The sequence below is a fragment of the Eulemur rufifrons genome, chromosome 6 (assembly GCF_041146395.1).
Source record: "Eulemur rufifrons isolate Redbay chromosome 6, OSU_ERuf_1, whole genome shotgun sequence".
NCBI classification, from domain to species: Eukaryota; Metazoa; Chordata; class Mammalia; order Primates; family Lemuridae; genus Eulemur; species Eulemur rufifrons.
This window is the reverse complement of record NC_090988.1, coordinates 93,127,448-93,147,080: the sequence shown is the minus strand read 5'-3', so window position 1 is coordinate 93,147,080 and position 19,633 is coordinate 93,127,448. Positions and strand designations below refer to the sequence as shown.

Sequence of the window (19,633 nt, the reverse complement as noted above, 5' to 3'; positions counted from 1 at the left end):
TCAAAAGAAGACATACAAACGGCCAACACGTACATGAAAAAAATGTTCAACATCATTAATCATTAGGAAAATGCAAACCAAAACCACAATGAGATATCATCTCACCCTGGTTAGGACGGCTATAATCAAAAAGACAAAAAATAACAACTGCTGGCAAGGTTGCATAGAATGGGGAACTCTTATATATGATGAATGGGAATGTAAATTAGTACAACTACTATAGAAAACCTACAAATAGAACTACCATATGACCCAGCAACCCCACTACTGGGTATATATCCAAAGGAAAGGAAATCAGTGTATCTGTGCTCCCACGTTTACTGCAGCACTATCCACAATAGCCAAGATATGGAATCAACCTAAGTGAAAATCAACATATGAATGTATGAAGAATTTGCAGTATATATACAAAATGGGATATGATTCAGCCATAAAAAAACAATGAAATCCTGTCATTCGTGGCAGCATTTCATGTCAAGTGAAATAAGCCAGAAAGGTAAATACTGCATGTTTTCACTCATAGAGGAAAGCTTAAACAGTTGATCGCATAGAAGTAGAGAGCAGAATAGAATAGTGGTTACTAGAGGCTGGGAAGTGTACGGAGGTGGGGGCATAGGAAGAGGTTGGTTAACAGATACAAAATTACAGTTAGATTGGAGGGATGAATTTTAGCATTCTATAGCACTGATTAGAGTGACTATAGTTAACAGCAATTTATTGTATATTTTCAAATGGCTATAAGATTTTAAATGTTCCCAACAAAAAAGAAAATTATAAATGTTTGAGGTGATGGATTTGCTAGTTACCCTGATTTGATTATTACACATTGCACACTTGTATTGAAATATCACACTATATCCCATAAATATGTACAATTATTATGTGTCAATTTAGTAATAGTAATAAGGTAAAAAAGATAAAGGATGCAGATTGATACTCTTTCATCTCATAATTCATACTAGTGAAACAACAAATATATCATGAACAGTGGTCTCCCAAAGTCCAACTTCCAGTAAAGACAAAACTTTGGGAACTATGAAGCATCTGTCATATAATGAATGGTAAGTAGGCATGAGAAATTCAAGACTGTGGGGTGGATGCTTCTAAAGGCATTGGCTAGTTTAAATAAATTGAATGGCAGGAGATTTCCTAAATTCTTGAATCAAAACAGAATAAAAATCAGGAACTATAAATTATTATTGTTTTTTAAAAGTCTTAACCCTTTTAGCATTGGAGCTGAGATAATAAAAAAAGAAACTCACCATTTGAACTGTGGGACACCAAATTATGTTCTCAGTTGAATTACTGCTTCTTATCCAGAACTGAGTTTCTTATCTACAACTGAGTTTCTTATCTACCTCGGCTTAAAATTGTGGCACTAATTGACAAAGACTGAGAAACAGAGATACTGGGAAAATACTAGCAGCCCACTGGAATGGTAATTTAAGGTAACATTTGGGTGACTGTGAGTACCCCAGACTTCAACCCCATTGAACCTTCCTTGCCACCTCAGGCATTTATTTCTTTATCTAATGGACCTTTCTGCTTTTTTTTTATTTCAGCGTATTACAGGGGTACAAATGTTTAGGTTACATATATTGCCTTTGTCCCACCCGAGTCAGAGCTTCAAGTGTGTCCATCCCCCAAATGGTGCGCACTGCACCCATTAGGTGTGTATATACCCATCCCCTCTTCACCCTCCTATCTGCCCTACACCCGATGAATGTTTCTGCTTTCCCAAAGACCTCATAACTGCCTTGCCTGAGGGACTTACCTTGCAAGGCAAAGCTGATTCTCCTCACACCCCAATTCTATGGGGGTGGTTAATATCTCTCTCTCTCTCTCTCTCTCTCTCTCTATATGTATGTATATATACATCTTGATCATTGTGCATCTGTTTGAATTATTCTTTTGGTTATGGTTCATATCCACTCCTTCTTTCACATCTAGTACTTTTTTGTTGTGTGCTGGATTTTGTGGATGACATGATATAGATATTCTGTATGGTAGATTGCAAAAAATAGCCACAATTATTTTCTGTTCTTTATTGATGGCTCATAGAAGGTCTTGGTATGAGGGCCCTTAAAAAAATTAGTTCAGTTTAAAACTAAATTCTTTACTTTTTGATTTAGAACCTTAAGGTACTTACGTTTATATATGGGTGTGTGTGTGTATATATATATATAGAGAGAGAGAGAGAGAGAGAAACATAAGTACCTTAAGAGGAAATAGACACATTCCTTACTAAACATAACTTTCACCTACTAAAACAAGAAGGACTGGAATCTGAATGTCATATATCTGTTAAAGAAATTGAATCTGTAATTAAGAACTATCTCCCTCTACTCCACTTCTACAAAGGAAAAAAAATCCCAGTTCAGATGATTTCTCTCAAACATTTAAGGAAGAAATATTAATTCTATACATATTTCTCTAGAAAGTAGAAGAGGAAGAAACAATGCTTGTTTTTTTAATTAGCTCTACTGAGGTTTAATAGACGTAAAATGAACTACACATAAAGTGTACAATATGATGAGTTTTCCTGTCTATATACACCATCACCACAATCAATATGAAGAACAAATCCATTAAGCAAAAAGCTTCTTCATTCACCTTTGTGATCCATCTCTCTCCCATCCTCCATCCCCACACAAACACTTATCTACTTTGTGTCATTATAGATTAGTCTGCATTTTTTAGAATTTACATAAATTGAATCAAAAGCACTTTTCTTCATCTGGCATTATTTGGCATAATTATCTTGAGATTCATCCATGTGTTGCATGCATCATTAGTTCCTTTTTATTGCTGGGTGCATTCTATTATATAGCTGTATCAGAATTTGTTTATCCATTCACCTGTTGATGAACATTTAGTTTGTTTTCAATTTTTGCCTGATACAAATATAACTGCTGTGAACATTTATCCACAAGTCTTTGTGTGGACATATGATGCCATTTTATTTCTCTTCAGCAAATACCTAGGAGTGGAATGGTTGGGTTTTATGGTAGGTATATGTTTAAACAACTGCTAAACTATTTTCTAAAATGGTTTTCCATTTGACATTCCACCCACAATGGAGAGTTACAGTTTCTCCATATGGTTTCCAACATTTGGTATGGTCAATATAAAATTGCATGACTTTGGAAAACCATTTGCCAGTTTCGTATAAAGTTAAAAATACATCTATCCTATGTTCCATTAATTAAGAGAAATGAATGCATACATTCCTCAAAAAGACTTTCACAAGAATGTCCCCCACAGCAGCTTTGCTCACAACAGCGCATCACTGAAAACAACCCAAATGTGTATGAACAGAATAATGGATAAACAAGCCATAGCATATTCATACCGGGCAATTTAAAAAAAGAATGAATTATTTATGTAGACAACAACATGGACAAATCTCAAAAAAATATTATGTTGAATGAAAGAAGCCAGACCCAAGAGAACACACTTCATGATTTCATATATGTGAAGTTCAAATAGGCAAACTATGGTTAGAAACACGAGAACAGTAGTTGTCTGTGCAGAGAACGGGGAGAGTGATGGTCTGGAAGGGGACAGGAGGAGACTTTCTGGGGTGTAGAAATCTATATTTTGATCTGTGTGGTGGTTATATGCATGCATACACATTTTTAAAATTCATTCAGCTGTAGAGCTGCACATGATTAGTGTATTTTACTGTATGTAAATTATGCCTCAATAAAGTGCTGTTAGCACAAAACAGAAAACCTGTATTTGGTAATCAGTTCTCCCCAAAAGAAAGGAAAGAAGGAAGGAAGGAAGGAAAGGAGGAGGGAGAAGAAAGAGGAAGAGGGGGAGAGGGAAGGGAGAGGGAGTGGAGGGGGAGGGGTAGAGGGAGAGAGAGGTTGAAACATTTCACGGTTTTCCAGAACAGTCTCTAAATACACCCATTGTCCAGGCATCCCACTCGATGTAGCATTTGTCCAAGATTTTTCTTTTTTTATCATTAGTAGTTCGGTAGACTTTCATTTTATACCTCCAGCTTCTACCATGGTCAGACCTAATAGTGGGTAAGACACATATGCAGTGAACAGAGTTGTCACGTTGACGTATATTTGTACCAAAATACAAATCAGTTATGTCTTTTCCTGATTCTTTCTAGACTAAAATCTCTTGTCCAAGGAAAGAACACAAGATGTTCCCTGTTTAAATATATGTATATATGTTCTCTCAAGCATGAGATCTAGGGGGGCTAATTTCTTTGGTCTAGGGCGGTGGGGAAAGAAATAGTCACTGCTGTTCCTGGCAGCCACTAGGTCTACCAGCCAGTTGTCTCATGGCCCGAGCCATAGCATGGAATATGTGCCACATGGATGGGTTATTCATTGGCAGGCTCATAGGTATGAATGGAAAATGTACAGGGACTAAGAAGCCCTGCTGTAGAGAATCTTCTAGAGGATAGTCTGAAAGCTGTTGCTACAGTGGTTTGGTCAGTTTTTGTATGGTACAAAGCCACAGTAATATATTTTATTATTGGGTAACACTTTTGTATTTTGCAGTAAACACTTTCTGTAGCAATAAACTTGAAAAATAGAAGTGCATGTTACTCAAGAAAGTTGATGATGAGCATGTATTTTGCACAAAATGTTTCTTGGCATTTATCAGTCATTGTGGAAGTCAGAGTAATGCCCATGAGGATTTAAAAATCAGAAAACAAAAATCTGCTGAAAATGCACAAGGACTTGCTTTCAAAGACTGTGCTTGACGATAATGATTTAAAATAGAACTGCAGCCGGTGTGTTTACACTTCACTCTGGGAACAATGACTTTTCACTCAAATCAAAGGTAATTTAACTCATTTTTTAATTCCATTTTTTGTGCACAAAGAAAAAGTAAAGCAATACTTAGTAATGTATTGGTTCCAATACCAAAAGAATAATTTTGAACACTGTGTGAAATGACGACAGTTTTATATCAGCATCATTAAATGCTTTGACAGAAAATCATTTAAGTTAACCTGATAACTTGATTTTTGCATCCAATTCATCAAAGTAAAGCTGATGAAAGTTCATTCTGTCAAAGATAAAATATCGGACATTATCATGAATGCTGTTGTAAATTCAGCTGAAAAACATCAACCTTAACGACAACTGTTTTGTTGTATTTGTATTTTGATAATACCAATACAAATTTCAGTGAAGCACAGCATCATGATAAAAAATAATTTTCTTATTGAATTTTGAAAATTATGGAATAGATACATATTTGAAATCAATTGTGGCATACATAATTTAGAAGTGCATCCAAAGAAGTTATGATTGTCTTTCCATCAAAATAGAAGCTTATAATTGTTAAAATTTCCAACCACTTTCAGAATAGGCACAGTTAGAGAAATAGACTTACAAAATTTTTTGATCAACATGGGATCCAACGTGGGATCCAACATGGAATACCAAAGAAACAAATATTGCCTGTGCACTGCCCGAGTCAGAACTACAAGTGTACCCATCCCCCAGAAAGTGTGCACCACACCCACGAGGTGGGAATTTACTCACCCCCTCTTCCCCACCCCACCTGCCCCACAACCTATGAATGTTAATTCCATACGTCCACATATAAGTGTTGATCAATTAGTGCCAATTTAATGGTGAATGCATGTGTTGCTTGTTTTTCCATTCTTGTGCTACTTCACTTCAAAGAATGGGCTCTAGCTCCATCCAGGATAATACAAGCAAAACCACAATGCAATATGACTTAACTCCAGTGAGAATGGCTTTTATCAAAAAGTCCCAAAATAACAAATGTTGGCATGGATGCAGAGACACAGGAACACTCATACACTGCTGGTGGGACTGTAAACTGGTGCAACCCCTGTGGAAAGCAATATGGAGATACCTTAAACAGATACAAGTAGACCTACCATTTGATCCAGCAATCCCATTATTGGGCATCTACCCAAAAGAACAAAAGACATTCTATAAAAAAGACATCTGCACCCGAATGTTTATAGCAGCACAATTCAAAATTGCGAAGATGTGGAAACAACCCAAGTGCCCATCAATACATGAGTGGATTAGTAAATTGTGGTATATGGAGTATTACTCAGCTATAAGAAATAACAGTGATATAGAATCTCTTATGTTCTCCCGGATAGAGTTGGAACCCATTCTACTAAGTGAAGTATCCCAAGAATGGAAAAATAAGCACCACATGTACTCACCAGCAAATTGGTTTCCCTGATCATCACTTAAGTGCACATTTGGGAATAACACAAATTGGGTGTCGGGCAGATGTGGGGGGGGGGTGAGGGGATGGGTGTATACCTACATAATGAGTGTGATGTGCACTGTCTGGGGAATGGACACACTTGAAGCTCTGACTCAGGGGGGTGGGGCATGGGCAATATACATAACCTAAACTTTTGTTCCCCCATAATATTCTGAAATAAAAAAAAAAAAGAAATAGAGGGAAGGGAAAAAAGAATGAGGCTAGGAAAGGAAAAGGAGGTAAAGGGGTTTAATGAAAAAAGAAAGGAGTGGGAGAAAGGAAGAAGGGAGGGAGAGACCCAGGAAGTGAGAATGACAAGGCTGACTCCTCCACGACCTGACTACACCGATGCTGCTCAGTGTCCCCCACGGTCTCCCCGGCGCTCTCTCCTCGCGTAGGTCCCATCCTCGATCTGCAATGAAAAGTGTCCTGTGGGAACCAGGAAGTCAACCCTATATGAGGAATCAACAAGCTGCTACCATTGCCTTCCCTGCCCCAGAGGAGAAACTGCGATGTCACCAGGTAAGAAGGGAGGCTGGCTCCCAGCTAGAGGGTGGCCAGCCAGTAGCCAGGGTGGACTTCAGGTGAAAGCTTGTATCCACATCAAGTGATTCCTTAATTGGTAAAGAAAAGTCCAGGGAAGAGGAGACCAAAAAGACGATGTTGACATGCCGTTCCCTCATGCTACACTAAAGCCATTTGAGGCTATTGCATTTGCTCTCTCATCAACCATGAGTTTGTCCAAACCCTGTACCTAGTTTAACATTTGGCACATGGGAGGAATTCCACAAATGTTTTTCAAAAATTCCCCAAGGACTTAATCTGTATTTTATTAAGATGTCATTCATTTAACAGATATTAACTGGCACCTACTGCATACAGCCACTGTGCTGGGTGCAAAGGTGGCAAAAATAAGTCATGGCCCCTGGACCCATAGAGCTCATGATGTACTAAAAGGAGAATGATGTTGCACCCCCACACCTAGCACAGCTCTTGCCTCTCAATAAAGAAACCGGACTACAAAGCGAATTCACTTGCTTTAATAAAAGTTCAAGCATTGAGCCATGAAAGCACAGTGGAACAACTAATCCTAATGAAGGGTGTGCAGGGAGACTTTTCACTAGAGGGGGTGGCGTGTGATACAGGCTTCAAACAGCAAGTAGGGTTGAAAAGGCAACGAAGCATAACGAGACGAATTCAGGGAGGAAGTTATAAAAGGCCCTGGCATGAAAGCGCTAAGGAGCCGAGAGTGTCTTGAGTATAGACTGCGATGAGAGGTGCAGGAAGCAGGTGGCCAGATCCTAGAAGGCCTCACTTGCCAGACTCAGGAGCATGGACTCGACTCTGCAGAAAGTGGGGAGGGAGCCACTGAATTCCCTAAGCAGAGAAGCAGCGTGTGTTACCACACGGGTTTGAGGGAGAGTAATAGACAAGGGATGTACTGAAAGGAAGAGAGACTAGAGCAGGAAGACCAGGTTCAGAATCCAGGTAATTGTTGAAGCCACAGGTTTGGACAAAGTCTCTTCTCACACTGAAAACTCTCCCTGGGAACATAAAGACCTTGGAAATACCTTTTCCCTTTCAAAAAGAAAAGTGCCATTAAATGCAACTGAGGAGGAGCCACTAGATGCTGAAGAGAGGATGAAAGAAATGATAGTTAAGTAAAAATCCTTAGATGTGGGGATTGGCAGGACATGGAATCAACGTATCTAGGAACACAGAGATATAACCAAATCAAGGAGAGAGGTCAAATGAGAATATAGGACTGTTCCAGGGCTTCAGTCCAAAATCTCTCCTTCAGACCACTGTGGAATGCACAGCTCTGATGAGTTCTGTCAACGGAGTGGCTTGGAGACGAGTGTCTGTGAGTGTCTGCTAAACAAAAGAGAGTCCATGTATACACTAAGCATTATGTATACATTCCTTAACTTAAGTAGGCTGATGAATGAATCAGTGAGTAAATTAATTAGCTGTGACCATGAATTATAACCTTGCCACGATGTTGGTCTGTTCAAAGGGATGAAGCCTAGACAGGAGTTAGAGCTCCTGTAGGCTGTTGTCTCAGTGTGATTTCGTGCTTGTCTGATGCACAATAAGCTGCTGCTGTCAGGATTTCTGCCATCTGTGTCTCTGGCCCTGAGTCCGAGGACACCAGACAATCTGGAAGGCCCATCGTAATGAGACTGAAATACACTGAGCCTGCTGGAAGAGCCATCACTAGTCGTGCAACCACTTGACCATGGGAAGGTTTCCAGAAGCCTCCCCGCTCTGTGCTCTGACCCAGTTTCTCTTTCACCCTTCAGATAGTGCTGCATGTCAGAAGTGCTCTGAGGACCAGTGGGCCAATGTGCGGCACAAACAATGCATCCCCAGAACCCTCGACTTCTTGTCCTATCGTGAGCCCCTTGGCACAGTGCTGGCCGTCTGCACAGCCCTGCTCTTCCTCCCTGCCCTGGCCATCCTAGGCATCTTCACTTGTGCCGTGCGCCAGGCAGCCTTTGAGGTCACCTTTACAGTCTGTGTGTCTACTGTGCTGGCCAAGATCATCGTGGTGGAGGCAGCTTTCCATGCCACCCGCCCAGACACCCGGATTAGGAAGTGGGCAGGGCAGGTTCTCCCTAGCACCGTCCCCATCGTCTGTTCCCTGGTCCAGGCAGCCTCATGTACACTTTGGGTGGCCAGATGGCCCCCACGGCCCGTGAACACCACAGAGCCTAGGCCCACGGTGACTGTAAAGTGTGGCGAGGGCTCCTTGGAACTGTTCTGCACCATGCTTGGCTACTTGGGTTTTCCAGGTCTGGTCAGCTTGCTGGTGGCCTTTCCCGCCTCCAACTGCCTGACACTTTCAGTGAAGCAAAGCATATCACTGTCAGCATGTTGGGCTGCTCCCATGTCCAGGTGTCCTTCGTCCCCACCCACATGAGTGCCTGCGGCAAAGACACAGTGGCCGTGGAGGTCTTCGCCATCTTGGCATCAGGAGGAGGCTTCGTGTCCTGCCTCTTCTTCCCCAAATGCTACATCATCCTTCTCCTCCCTGGAAAGATCATCAAAGAACAAATGTTTGGCCAACACCATCTCAAGCGAGAGAGGCAGAAGTGGACCAAAGGAAGTGCCACTTTCCCCGGGGATGCCTTTCCTGAGCTTCCCACCAGGAGGACACTCCTTCTTCCAAGCTCTGACACACTGGTGTGAACCCCTCTTGTCACTGAGCTGCTTCTATTTTATATTTCATTCTATCAGGGGGAGATGAGGCATATTTGCCGATAATATTGTCCTTGACAGAAGCATCTGGTCTAATTCATTCCATGGCCCCTCAACACCCAGCCAGGGCCTGGTGCAGAAGAGACAGAATGTGTCTTTGATGAGTGAGTGAATCGGCTTACGCAAAGTTAGCATTGGAAGAGGTCTGTGCGAGAGGCGGTGAGCTCAAGTAGTCGAGTGGAGTCAGACAGACCTGGTTCAGATCCTCCTGGCTTCTTCATTTTATAGCTACATAAACTTGGGCAGCTTACCTGCTCTCTCAAAGCTCCAGTCTGCTCCAGTATTCAGTGAGACTGACTAAGCCTCCTCTCCAGGTTGTTGTGATGAACAATCAAGAAAATGTGGGAAAGTGCTCGACACACACTAAACACTCAAAAGATGGATATTTAAAAGTCATCCGTCCACTCTGTCCTTTTACAGATAAGGGAACTGATGCCCAGAGAGGGGACCACTTCACTCAGGATATCATTGTACAGAAGTTTAGAGTCAGATGAACAGGGTTCCAGCCCTAGCTCTGCCACTTACTTAGCTGTGTGACTTTGGACAAGTTACTTAGCTTCTCTGTACCTCAGTTTCCTCACTTATACAGGAGAATAGTAGCACCGACTTCATGGAATAAATGAATGAATATTTTTAAAACATGTATAACATAGTACCTGGCACACAGTAAGCACTAAACAAGTAATTGTTAAATAATTCAATAAAATTACACATAGTGGGCAAACCTACATCTCTTGATTCATTGCAGAATAACTGAAACTTTTATGAGACCCTTGCTCCAAGCTGGGTCCTGGGAGAGACCTTCGGAGAGGCTAAAGCAGCCTCCTTACAAGCCAAGAGTTTGTGATCTAAAATTTCCAACCTGGCCTGATTAGAATGGGCTAAATATACCTACTGTGAAACTGTTTTATAAGCAAATAACCTGTACCTGCTCTGGCTGGCCACTTGTTTTTGAGTAAATGCACACAGGTGACAGGTACAGAGCCAGTGGAGTGACCACCAAAGCAAAGTCTGCTCTGAATGAAGCCCCTCTACTTCCACAAGAGTGTGATGATGCTAATGAAGCCCACAAAATGTTGGCCGGGTGCAGTGGCTCACACCTGTAATCCTAGCACTCTGGGAGGCCGAGGCAGGAGGATCACTTGAGGTCAGGAGTTCAAGACCAACCTGAGCAATAGTGAGTCCTCATCTCTACTAAAGATACAAAAAATTAGCCAGTTGTGGTGGTGCATGCCTGTAGTCTCAGCTCCTTGGGAGGCCGAGGCAGGTGGATTGCCTGAGCCCAGGAGTTTGAGGTTGCTGTGAGTGAGACTGATGCCATGGCACTCTAGCCTGGGTGACAGAGCGAGATTCTGTCTCAAAAAAAAAAGCCCACAAAATATTGATCATCAGGTAATTAAATGATAGTGTTCCTGGGCTGCTCCCTGGGGAGAGACAGAGCTTACTGGTGTTACACAGAATGTCTCAAGGTATCAAGGCATCCACATGTCTGGGCAATGAGATCCATTTTAAGTTCCTGATAAAAGGGGTTGAAAAAACTACCTTGCCAAGGCTGGCCAAGGATGTTATTTGAACCAATAAGAACGGAGCCATCAAAGAAAACAAAGATATAAAGAAAACTCATTTTAGAGAAAAAAGGAGCCATAGCATTCCACAGCCAAAGCCAACATTTTGACAAACATGTCCTAGAAATTAACTGCTAAGGACTTGGCCTGTGAAAATTGAAAAGCTAGAGACTAACGAAAGACTAAGAACCCTGAAAAATGAAACTGGAATCCCAGCACAGGTGCAAGGGATAAGGACAACATGGAACCATAGAAGGGGGTCCAGATGGGCCTTAGTGGAGAGCCCTAGACCAAAGCTTTTGGCAATGGCTATACCATAGTACACAGAAAACCGTAGAGTTCTGATTTCAGAATGTAGATCCGATCATTCTCACCAAGTCCCAAGTCAAAGGACTTTCTCCAGGGTGGTTACCAGGTAGTTCCTACCTAACAAGTCAATATCCTAGTACCCAGAATGGGCAAAATAAGATAATCAGCACTCCTTGCTGAATTCTATCTTAATAAGCCTTGTTTATTCAGAATTACTCCCTAAGACATTCGCTGGGTACCAATAAAGTAGTATCTATGTTAGGTTAGCACTGCACATGCAGGGAATATGTTTCACTCTATAAGTAGATATACCCCCCGAAGAAGGAATTTTATTTTCATGAATTCTCTACTTACAAAAATATGCATTTTTCTCAACATGATTTTGTAATTTATCTTCATTGCAGATTGATCTGCCATTAGTAATGGCTTTAAAAACACTTTATCTATCAATACCTACACATATGCACCCCAGATTCTGGTAGGTGGTTTGTTTTTTAAGGGAGTGATTATTTTAATTTTGTAATATAAATAATCATACTTACAAAAGTGGGGGGGAGGCGTTTTGTTTTTCTTTTTGAGACAGAGTCTTGCTCTGTTGCCCCTGTTAGAGTGCAGTGCCATCATGATAGCTCACTACAACCTCAAATTCCTGGGCTCAAACAATCCTCCTGCCTCAGCCTCCCCGGTAGCTAGGAATACAAGTGCACACCACCATGCCTGGCTAATTTTTTCTATTTTTAGTAGAAACAGGATCTTACTCTTGCTCAGGCTGGTCTCGAACTCCTGACCTCAAGCAATCCTCCCACCTCGGCCTCCCAGAGTGCTTGGATTACAGGCATGAGCCACCGCGCCCAGCCAAAAGTAGGGGTTTTCTTTCCAGTTTAGTTTCTTATATCAGGTTTTATTAAAGCAAGAATCACTTTTACCCATATAGGATTCTTTCTAAAAGTATGCTTCAGAGTTTTTACCGTTTTATGTAATTTGTCTCGAAAATATAGATTTATTCTTCAAGAAGCTCAAAATGGTAGGCTTTACTGACACTTCCCATATAGTTATTCTTAGAGTTGTTCTCAGAATCAAGAAAATATTCCCTGTGTTTGCATTTGAATTCTTTCTGCTACAAAAAATAAGAACTATGTAACCCAGCATGTTTCACTTTCTTTCTGTCAGTCAGAAACCTAAGAGTCTAATTCATTTGTGTCCATATCCACTCAGGTCAGGCACCTAGAAGTCTACAGGCATACCTCAGAGATACTGTGGGTTGGGTTTCAGACCACAGCAATGAGTAAATATCACAATAAAGCAAGTAACACAAATTTTTAATTTCCTGGTGCATATAAAAGTTTATGTGTCTATTAAGTGTGCAATAGCATTATGCATTATGTCTAAAAAAGTACATACCTTAACTAAAAAATATTTTATTGCTAAAAAATGCTAATGATTATCTGAGCCTTCAGTGAGCCTTAATCTTTTTGCTGGTGGAGGGTCTTGCCTCAATGTTGATAGCTGATGACCTATCAGAGTGATGGTTGCTGAGGGTTGGGTGACTACAGATAATTTCTGAAAATAAGACAACCGTGAAGTTCGCTGCATCAATTAACTCCTCTTTTCACAAAAGATTTCTATGTAGCATGCGATGCTGTTTGATAGCATTTTACCCACAGTAGAACTTCTTTCAAAATTAGAACCAATCCTCTCACACCCCCGCTGCTCCTTTACCAACTAAGTGTATGGATTATTCTAAATCTTTTGTTGCAATTCCAATAACGTTCCCAGCATCTTCACTAGGAGTAGATGCCATCTCAAGAAACCACTTTCTTTCCTCATCCATAAGAAGCAAGTCCTCATCCATTCAAGATTTATCATGAGATTGGTGCAATTCAGTCATATCTTCAGGCTCCGGTTCTATTAATAATTCCAGTTCTCTTGCTAGTCTGACCACATCTGTCATTACTTCCTCCACTGAAGTCTTGAACTCCTCAAAGTCATCCATGAGGGTTGGAATCAACTTTTTCCAAACTTGTGATCATGTTGATATTTTGACCTCCTCCCATGAATCACAAATATTCTTAATGGCATCTAGAATAAATCCTTTCCAGGTTTTCAACTCACTTTGCCCAGATCCATCAGACGAATTACTATCTATGGCAGCTATGGCCTTACAAAATATATTTCTTAAATATTAAGACTTGAAATTTGAAATTACTCCTGGATCCACAGACTACAGAATGGATGTTGTGTTCGTAGACATGAAAAAAAAAAACAAAACATTAATCTCCTTGTACATCTCCATTAGAGCCCTTGGGTAACTGGGTACATTATCAATGAGCAGTAATATTTTAAAAGGAATCTTTTTGTTGAGCAGTAGGTGTCAACAATAGGCTTAAAATATTCAGTAAACCATGCTGTAAACAGATGTGCTGTCATCCAGGATTTGTTATTCCATTTATAGAGGAAAGGCAGTGTAGAGTTAGCATAATTCTTAAGGGCCCACAGATTTTCAGAATTGCAAATGAGCATTGGGTTCAACTTTAAGTTATCAGCTGCATCAGTCCCTAATGAGAGAGTCAGCCTGTCCTTTGATGCTTTGAAGCCAGGCATTGACTACTAGTCTCTAGTTATGAAAGTCCTAGATGGCATCTTCTTCCCATAGAAGGCTGTTTTGTCTACATTGAAAATCTGTTGCTTTGTGTAGCCACCTCCATCAATAATCTTAGCTAGATCTTCTGGATGACTTGCTTCAGCTTCTACATCAGCATTTGGTGTTTCACCTTGCACTTACATGTTATAGAGATGGTGTCCTTGCTTAAATCTCTTGAACCAACTTTTGCTAACTTCAAAATTTTCTTCTTCAGCTTCCTCACCCCTCTCAGCCTTCATGGAATTGAAGAGAGTTAGGGCCTTCCTTTGGATTAAGCTTTGGATTAAGGAAAGGTTGTGGCTGGTTTGATCTTCTATCTAGACTACTAAAACTTTCTCCATATCAGCAATAAGGCTATTTGGAATTTTTATCATTTGTGTGTTCACAAATTTAATTTCCTTCAAGAACTTTTCTTTCGCATTTACAACTTGACTAACTGGCACAAGAGACCTGTCTTTCAGCCTCTCTCAGCTTTCAGCGTGCCTTCCTCACTAAGCTTAATCATTTCTGGCTTTTGATTTAAAGTGAGATATGTGCAGCTTTTCCTTTCACTTGAACACTTAGAGGCCATCGTAGGGTTCTTAAATAGCCTAATTTTAATATTGTTGTGTCTCAGGGAATAGGGAGGCCCAAGGAGAGGAAGAGAGACGGAAACAGCGGTCGGTGAAGTGGTCAGAACACACGTATTTATCAAGTCTGCCATCTTATGTGCACACGGTTCACGCTCCCCCAAACAAGTACAATAATAACATCAAAAATCATTCATCATAGGTCACCATAACAGATATAATAAGAAGTTTGAAATATTGTGAGAATTATCAAAATGTGACACAAAGACATAAAGCATATGCTGTTGAAAAATTGGCACTGATAGACTTAGCACAGAATTGCCACAAACCTTCAATTTGTAAAAAACACAATCTCTACAAAGTACAATAAAGCAAAGCACAATAAAATGAAGTATGTCTGTATACTCCCATTTCGTTCAGACAAATTCTTATATTTTTTTCCTTTTTTTTTTTAATTCGGTTGCCTTGTTTTTTTGTTTTTTGTTTTTTGTAGGGTTTTTTTTTGTTGTTGTTGTTGTTGAGACAGAGTTTCACTCTGTTGCCCTGGGTAGAGTGCATTGGCATCATTGTAGCTCACAGCAACCTCCAACTCCTGGGCTCTAAGCTATCTTTCTGCCTCAGCCTCCCAGGTAGCTGGAATTATAGGCACACACCACAACACCGAGCTGGGTTTTTTTTTTTTTCTTTCTTTCTTTTTGGTAGAGATGGGGGGTCTCACTCTTGCTCAGGCTGGTCTCAAACTCCTGAGCTCAATCAATCCTCCCACTTCAGCCTCCCAGAGTTCTAGGATTACAGGCGTGAGCCACTGTGCCCAGTCTAAATTCTTATATTTGATGCTGAAAGGTTCTCACCTTTGCACTGTTTTTGCATCTTGCAGTCATCCAAAAGAATCTAAAGCACATTGCTGATACAATCTTCAATAACTGAAATGACTTTCAAAATGTGTGTTTTGTGCCCTCCCTGTTAACTATGGAAACACAACAGCTCAGATCCTATTTGGGGAAACTGTGACGTTGAGGGACATCATAATGTCATTTGCTCATTATTGGCCAGCTGAGAAAATACCATCTCAAAAAATCTGTCCTTCCCCACAACCACCACCACTAAAGCCAGTCCCAAGCTTACCATTTTTGTCTTCCATATACTATAGTTTCTGGAATCCACATTCAAATGATAATTGTAAAAGTCTTTAAGAATGCAGCTATCTATATGAAGGGAACTACTTGAATTATAATTGTCTTTTACACTTTACTTCAAAAGAGCTGACATTGCCATAGAGAGGGAGGATCAGTCTATATTTCAATAAGAAAATGTAGATACAGAAGAAATTAAGTGCACGTGAAAAATCAGCTCTGATTCTGGGCACTTAGTCTATGCTGGAAACTGGTGGTTGTCTGCCAAAATTTGTCCTCCTCTTTTTCTACAATAACCAAATGGCAGCTGGGCATCTGGCTGCCCAGCTATGAACTATTTTTACCACTATTGCAACTAGATGTGACTTATGGCTAACTTCTCACCAAAGAGGTGAGTGGAAGTGACTAGTGCTACATCTAGTCAAGAAACTTTAAGGCACACAGTATGTCTCCTCTGTGTTCCAGTCTCAGCCTTCTTGCCCACTAGGACCCAGAGCTGGCCACATAAATAACAAGAAGGCTCTAAACCAGGGGTCAGCAAATGGTCTCTGTTGTAACTACTATACTCAACTCTGCCTTATAGCACAAAAGCAGCCATAGATAATACACATGGGTGTGACTGTGTTTAATCAAACTTGATTTATAGACACTGAAATTTCAATTTTATAAAACTTTTGTGTATCATGGAATATTATTCTTTCAATTTATCTTCAACCATTTAAAAGTATAAAAACCACTCTCAGCTCACAGCCCATTAAACAATAAATGCTAAATATGATTTGGCCTGCAGATCTTTGCCAACATCCTAGGGGATATTGACCCTACAAGAGGAAAAGAACTTGGATCCTTAAATGCCTTTTGAGCAAAGCCACCAACCAAGCGGGAACATTCACCTTGGACTCTTTCCAGAAAGAGAAAATCTCCTTCATTCTTTAAGGTTCATGATAGTTAAGTCTCTCTTGTTATAGCAGCTTAGCATTTTACTTTAACTTATACATAGTCCATAACTACTGCTCGGGCCACTGCTCTTGTCCATAGCCCTCACTGCCCTCCTTTTAAATATCCAAGGCAAGGAAACTGGGTCCCCCATTGCCTCCTCACTGTCCCTTCCAAGACTTGAAAGAAAAGACTCGACCCAGAGCTCCCTTCACCTCCTTGTTCCGAAGACTGTAGATGAGAGGGTTGAGCATGGGCGTGACAATGGAGTAGAAGACGGACACCACTTTGTTGAAGTTGATGGAGGAGGTCACCTTGGTCCTGACATATATGAAGAAAAGAGTGCCATAAAAGAGGCTCACCACAGTCAGGTGAGCTGCACAGGTGGAGAAAGCCTTCCGGCGCTCAGCAGCCGAGCGGATGTGTAGCAGCGTCCAGACGATGTTGCCGTAGGACACTGCAATGACCGTAGAGGAGGCCAGGAGCACAGCCAGGGATACCAGGAAATCCACTGTCTCCTTCAGGGTGACATCCGAGCAAGACAAGGCTAGCAGGGGTGAGGCATCACAGAAGAAGTGGTCAATGACATTTGGGCCACAAAATACCAGTCGAGACATGAGGTAGATGGGCAGAATGGGTGTGAGGAAGCCTACCAGCCAACAGGCAGCCACCAGACGGAAGCAGGAGCCCCAGGACACCAAGGCTGCATAGCGGAGCGGCAGACAAATGGCCACATAGCGATCGTAGGCCATGGCGGCCAGTAGGAAGCACTCGGTTGCCCCGAGGAAGGTGAAAAGGAAGAGCTGGGACAGGCAGCCAGCATAGGAGATATTCTTTCCCTCATCCACCCCAATAAAACCAGCCAGCATCTTGGGCACCGTGATGGAGGTATACCAGATTTCAAGGCAGGACAGGTGTGTCAGGAAGAAATACATGGGTCTCTGTAGCTGGTGGTCCAAGCCCACCACCACGATGATGGCCATGTTCTCCACCAGGGTGAACAGGTACATGGTGAGGAAGAGTGTGAAGAACAGGAAGCGTGCTTCATGCACCTCAGCAAAGCCCACCATGACAAACTCTGTTACCTGGGTCCAGTTTTTGGTATCTGGCTGCATATGTGGGCGTGAGCATTCAGGAGACTCATAGCCCCATAGGTGATGAAGGCTCAGAGAGAACCTGTGAGGATGGTGGACTGAAATACCTTTCACTTCAGAAGAGGAAAGTGAAGCCAATATTGTTCCTGCACTCAAAGAATTTGCAGTCTAGGCCAGGCTCACATCTGTAATCCTAGCATTCTGGAGGCCGAGGCGGGAGGATCACTTGAGCTCAGGAGTTTGAGACCAGCCTGAGCAAGAGTGAGACCCCATCTCTACTAAATATAGAAAAATTAGCCAGGCACAGTGTCATGTTTCTGTAGTCCCAGCTACTTGGGAGGCTGAGGCAGAAGGATTGCTTGAGTCCAGGAGTTTGAGGTTGCAGTGAGCTAAGATCATGCCACTACACTCTAGCTGGGGTGACAAAGTGAGACTCTGTCTCAAAAAAAAGAAAAGAATTTACAGTCTGTGAGGGCACAAGAAAACAGACAATTTCAATACAAAATCAAAAGCACTGGCTAGAAATAAGACAGGATATTATGGGAGGAAATAGCAGGGAAGCTCAACCAGTCTCAAGAAATCTTTCTGGAATAGGGACTGTCTAAATCTGGAACCTGAAAAGGAAGTGTAAGTTAGTGAGACAAGAGGTAGAGAAGTATAGAAGACAAAGCAAGTATAAAGTCTCAGACACCAGAGAGGAATTGTGCATTTAGGAAACTTCAAGGAGAGACAGTTTACCATAGAGGTAACAAGCGTGGCTCCCCCAGCAAGCATAGCCAGCTTCAAACAGAATCTGGCTCAAGCTAGGAAAAAAAAAAGAAATAAAAAATATATATATATATAAGAGAATCTAACAAATGGAGGTGTTGCAAAAATTTAAATTAGACAATTCCTGTAAAGCACATAGGCTCACATTCAGGTCAATAAATATTAGGGGGAAAATCTTCCTGTAGACGTCTTCTGGAATAAGGTATGAAAGGAAGATGACTGTTGCTGAGCTCAAGGAGTAGGCTGGGACGTCATCAAGAAGAGCTGGTAACCAAGTTCAGGGAAAGGAAAGAGCTGCACTTTGGTCTGAGGGTCACAGAGAGGCTGGAAGAGTTATAAGCAGCGGCGCAATGCTATACTTTCTGCTCTTTGGGGGGGTGGGGGCATGTTTGGAAGAGAATGGGATAGGAGGCAGGACGGCTAGGTTGGGAGGTTGTTGCAAGGATAGGGTGGAGTGATGGTGGCCTTAACTAAGGGAATGCCAGGAAGCATGGAGAGTGAGCATAGCTATTAAAAGATAGATCAACAGGATTGAGTTCACATCCAATCTGGGTTCAAATGTGAGGTCCAACATCAACTTGAAATATATGACCATGGGCAAATCACGAAATAATCCCATTCTTTAAAATAGATAATAAAAAAGAATTCCAAAGAGATGACTTCCTATCTTGTTTTAAAATTAAATGAGAAAATATAATGTCTCCCTTATTATGGCAGTTTTAAAATATAGCCCCAAATTTTTGGATACTCTTCCCATGGAAACGTGGAGTCTATGGCCACTGTCCCTGAATCTGGGCTCTGTGACTGCTTAACAGCAGAATAAGATGGAAGTTTCCTGGTCCAAGCATAAAGAAGCTGTCATTTTCCCCTTCCTGCTTCTTGAAACCCAGCCACTATGGTGTGAGGACACCAAAGCAGCCTATGGAAAGGCCCAGGCGGAGAAAAACCAAGGCCCCCAGCCCCCAGCCTTCGCCAAGCTCCCACAGACAGCCAGCACGTACGTGCCAGCCAAGTGAATGAGCATCCGAGAAACAGGTCATCCAGCCACCAGTTGAACTGGCCAAGCTGACACCAGCCTTCCCTGCTGAGCCCTCCCCACATTACAGATTTGTGAGCTAAATAA

The 19,633-nt window shown here is 41.6% G+C and overlaps 1 protein-coding gene across 1 annotated transcript; it reads right to left on the bottom strand.

Annotated features, from left to right (window-relative positions):
* Positions 1-16,809: 16,809 nt before the first annotated feature.
* On the bottom strand, positions 16,810-17,763 carry OR6Q1 (olfactory receptor family 6 subfamily Q member 1). The gene has a single exon (XM_069470034.1). The coding sequence runs from the start codon at positions 17,761-17,763 to the stop codon at positions 16,810-16,812; it is 954 nt and encodes a 317-aa protein (XP_069326135.1).
* Between the last annotated feature and the right edge of the window lie 1,870 nt (positions 17,764-19,633).

Bases quoted from the DNA above. Each gene is read 5' to 3' on its own strand.
- OR6Q1 (XM_069470034.1), bottom strand. From the start codon at position 17,763: ATGCAGCCAGATACCAAAAACTGGACCCAGGTAACAGAGTTTGTCATG.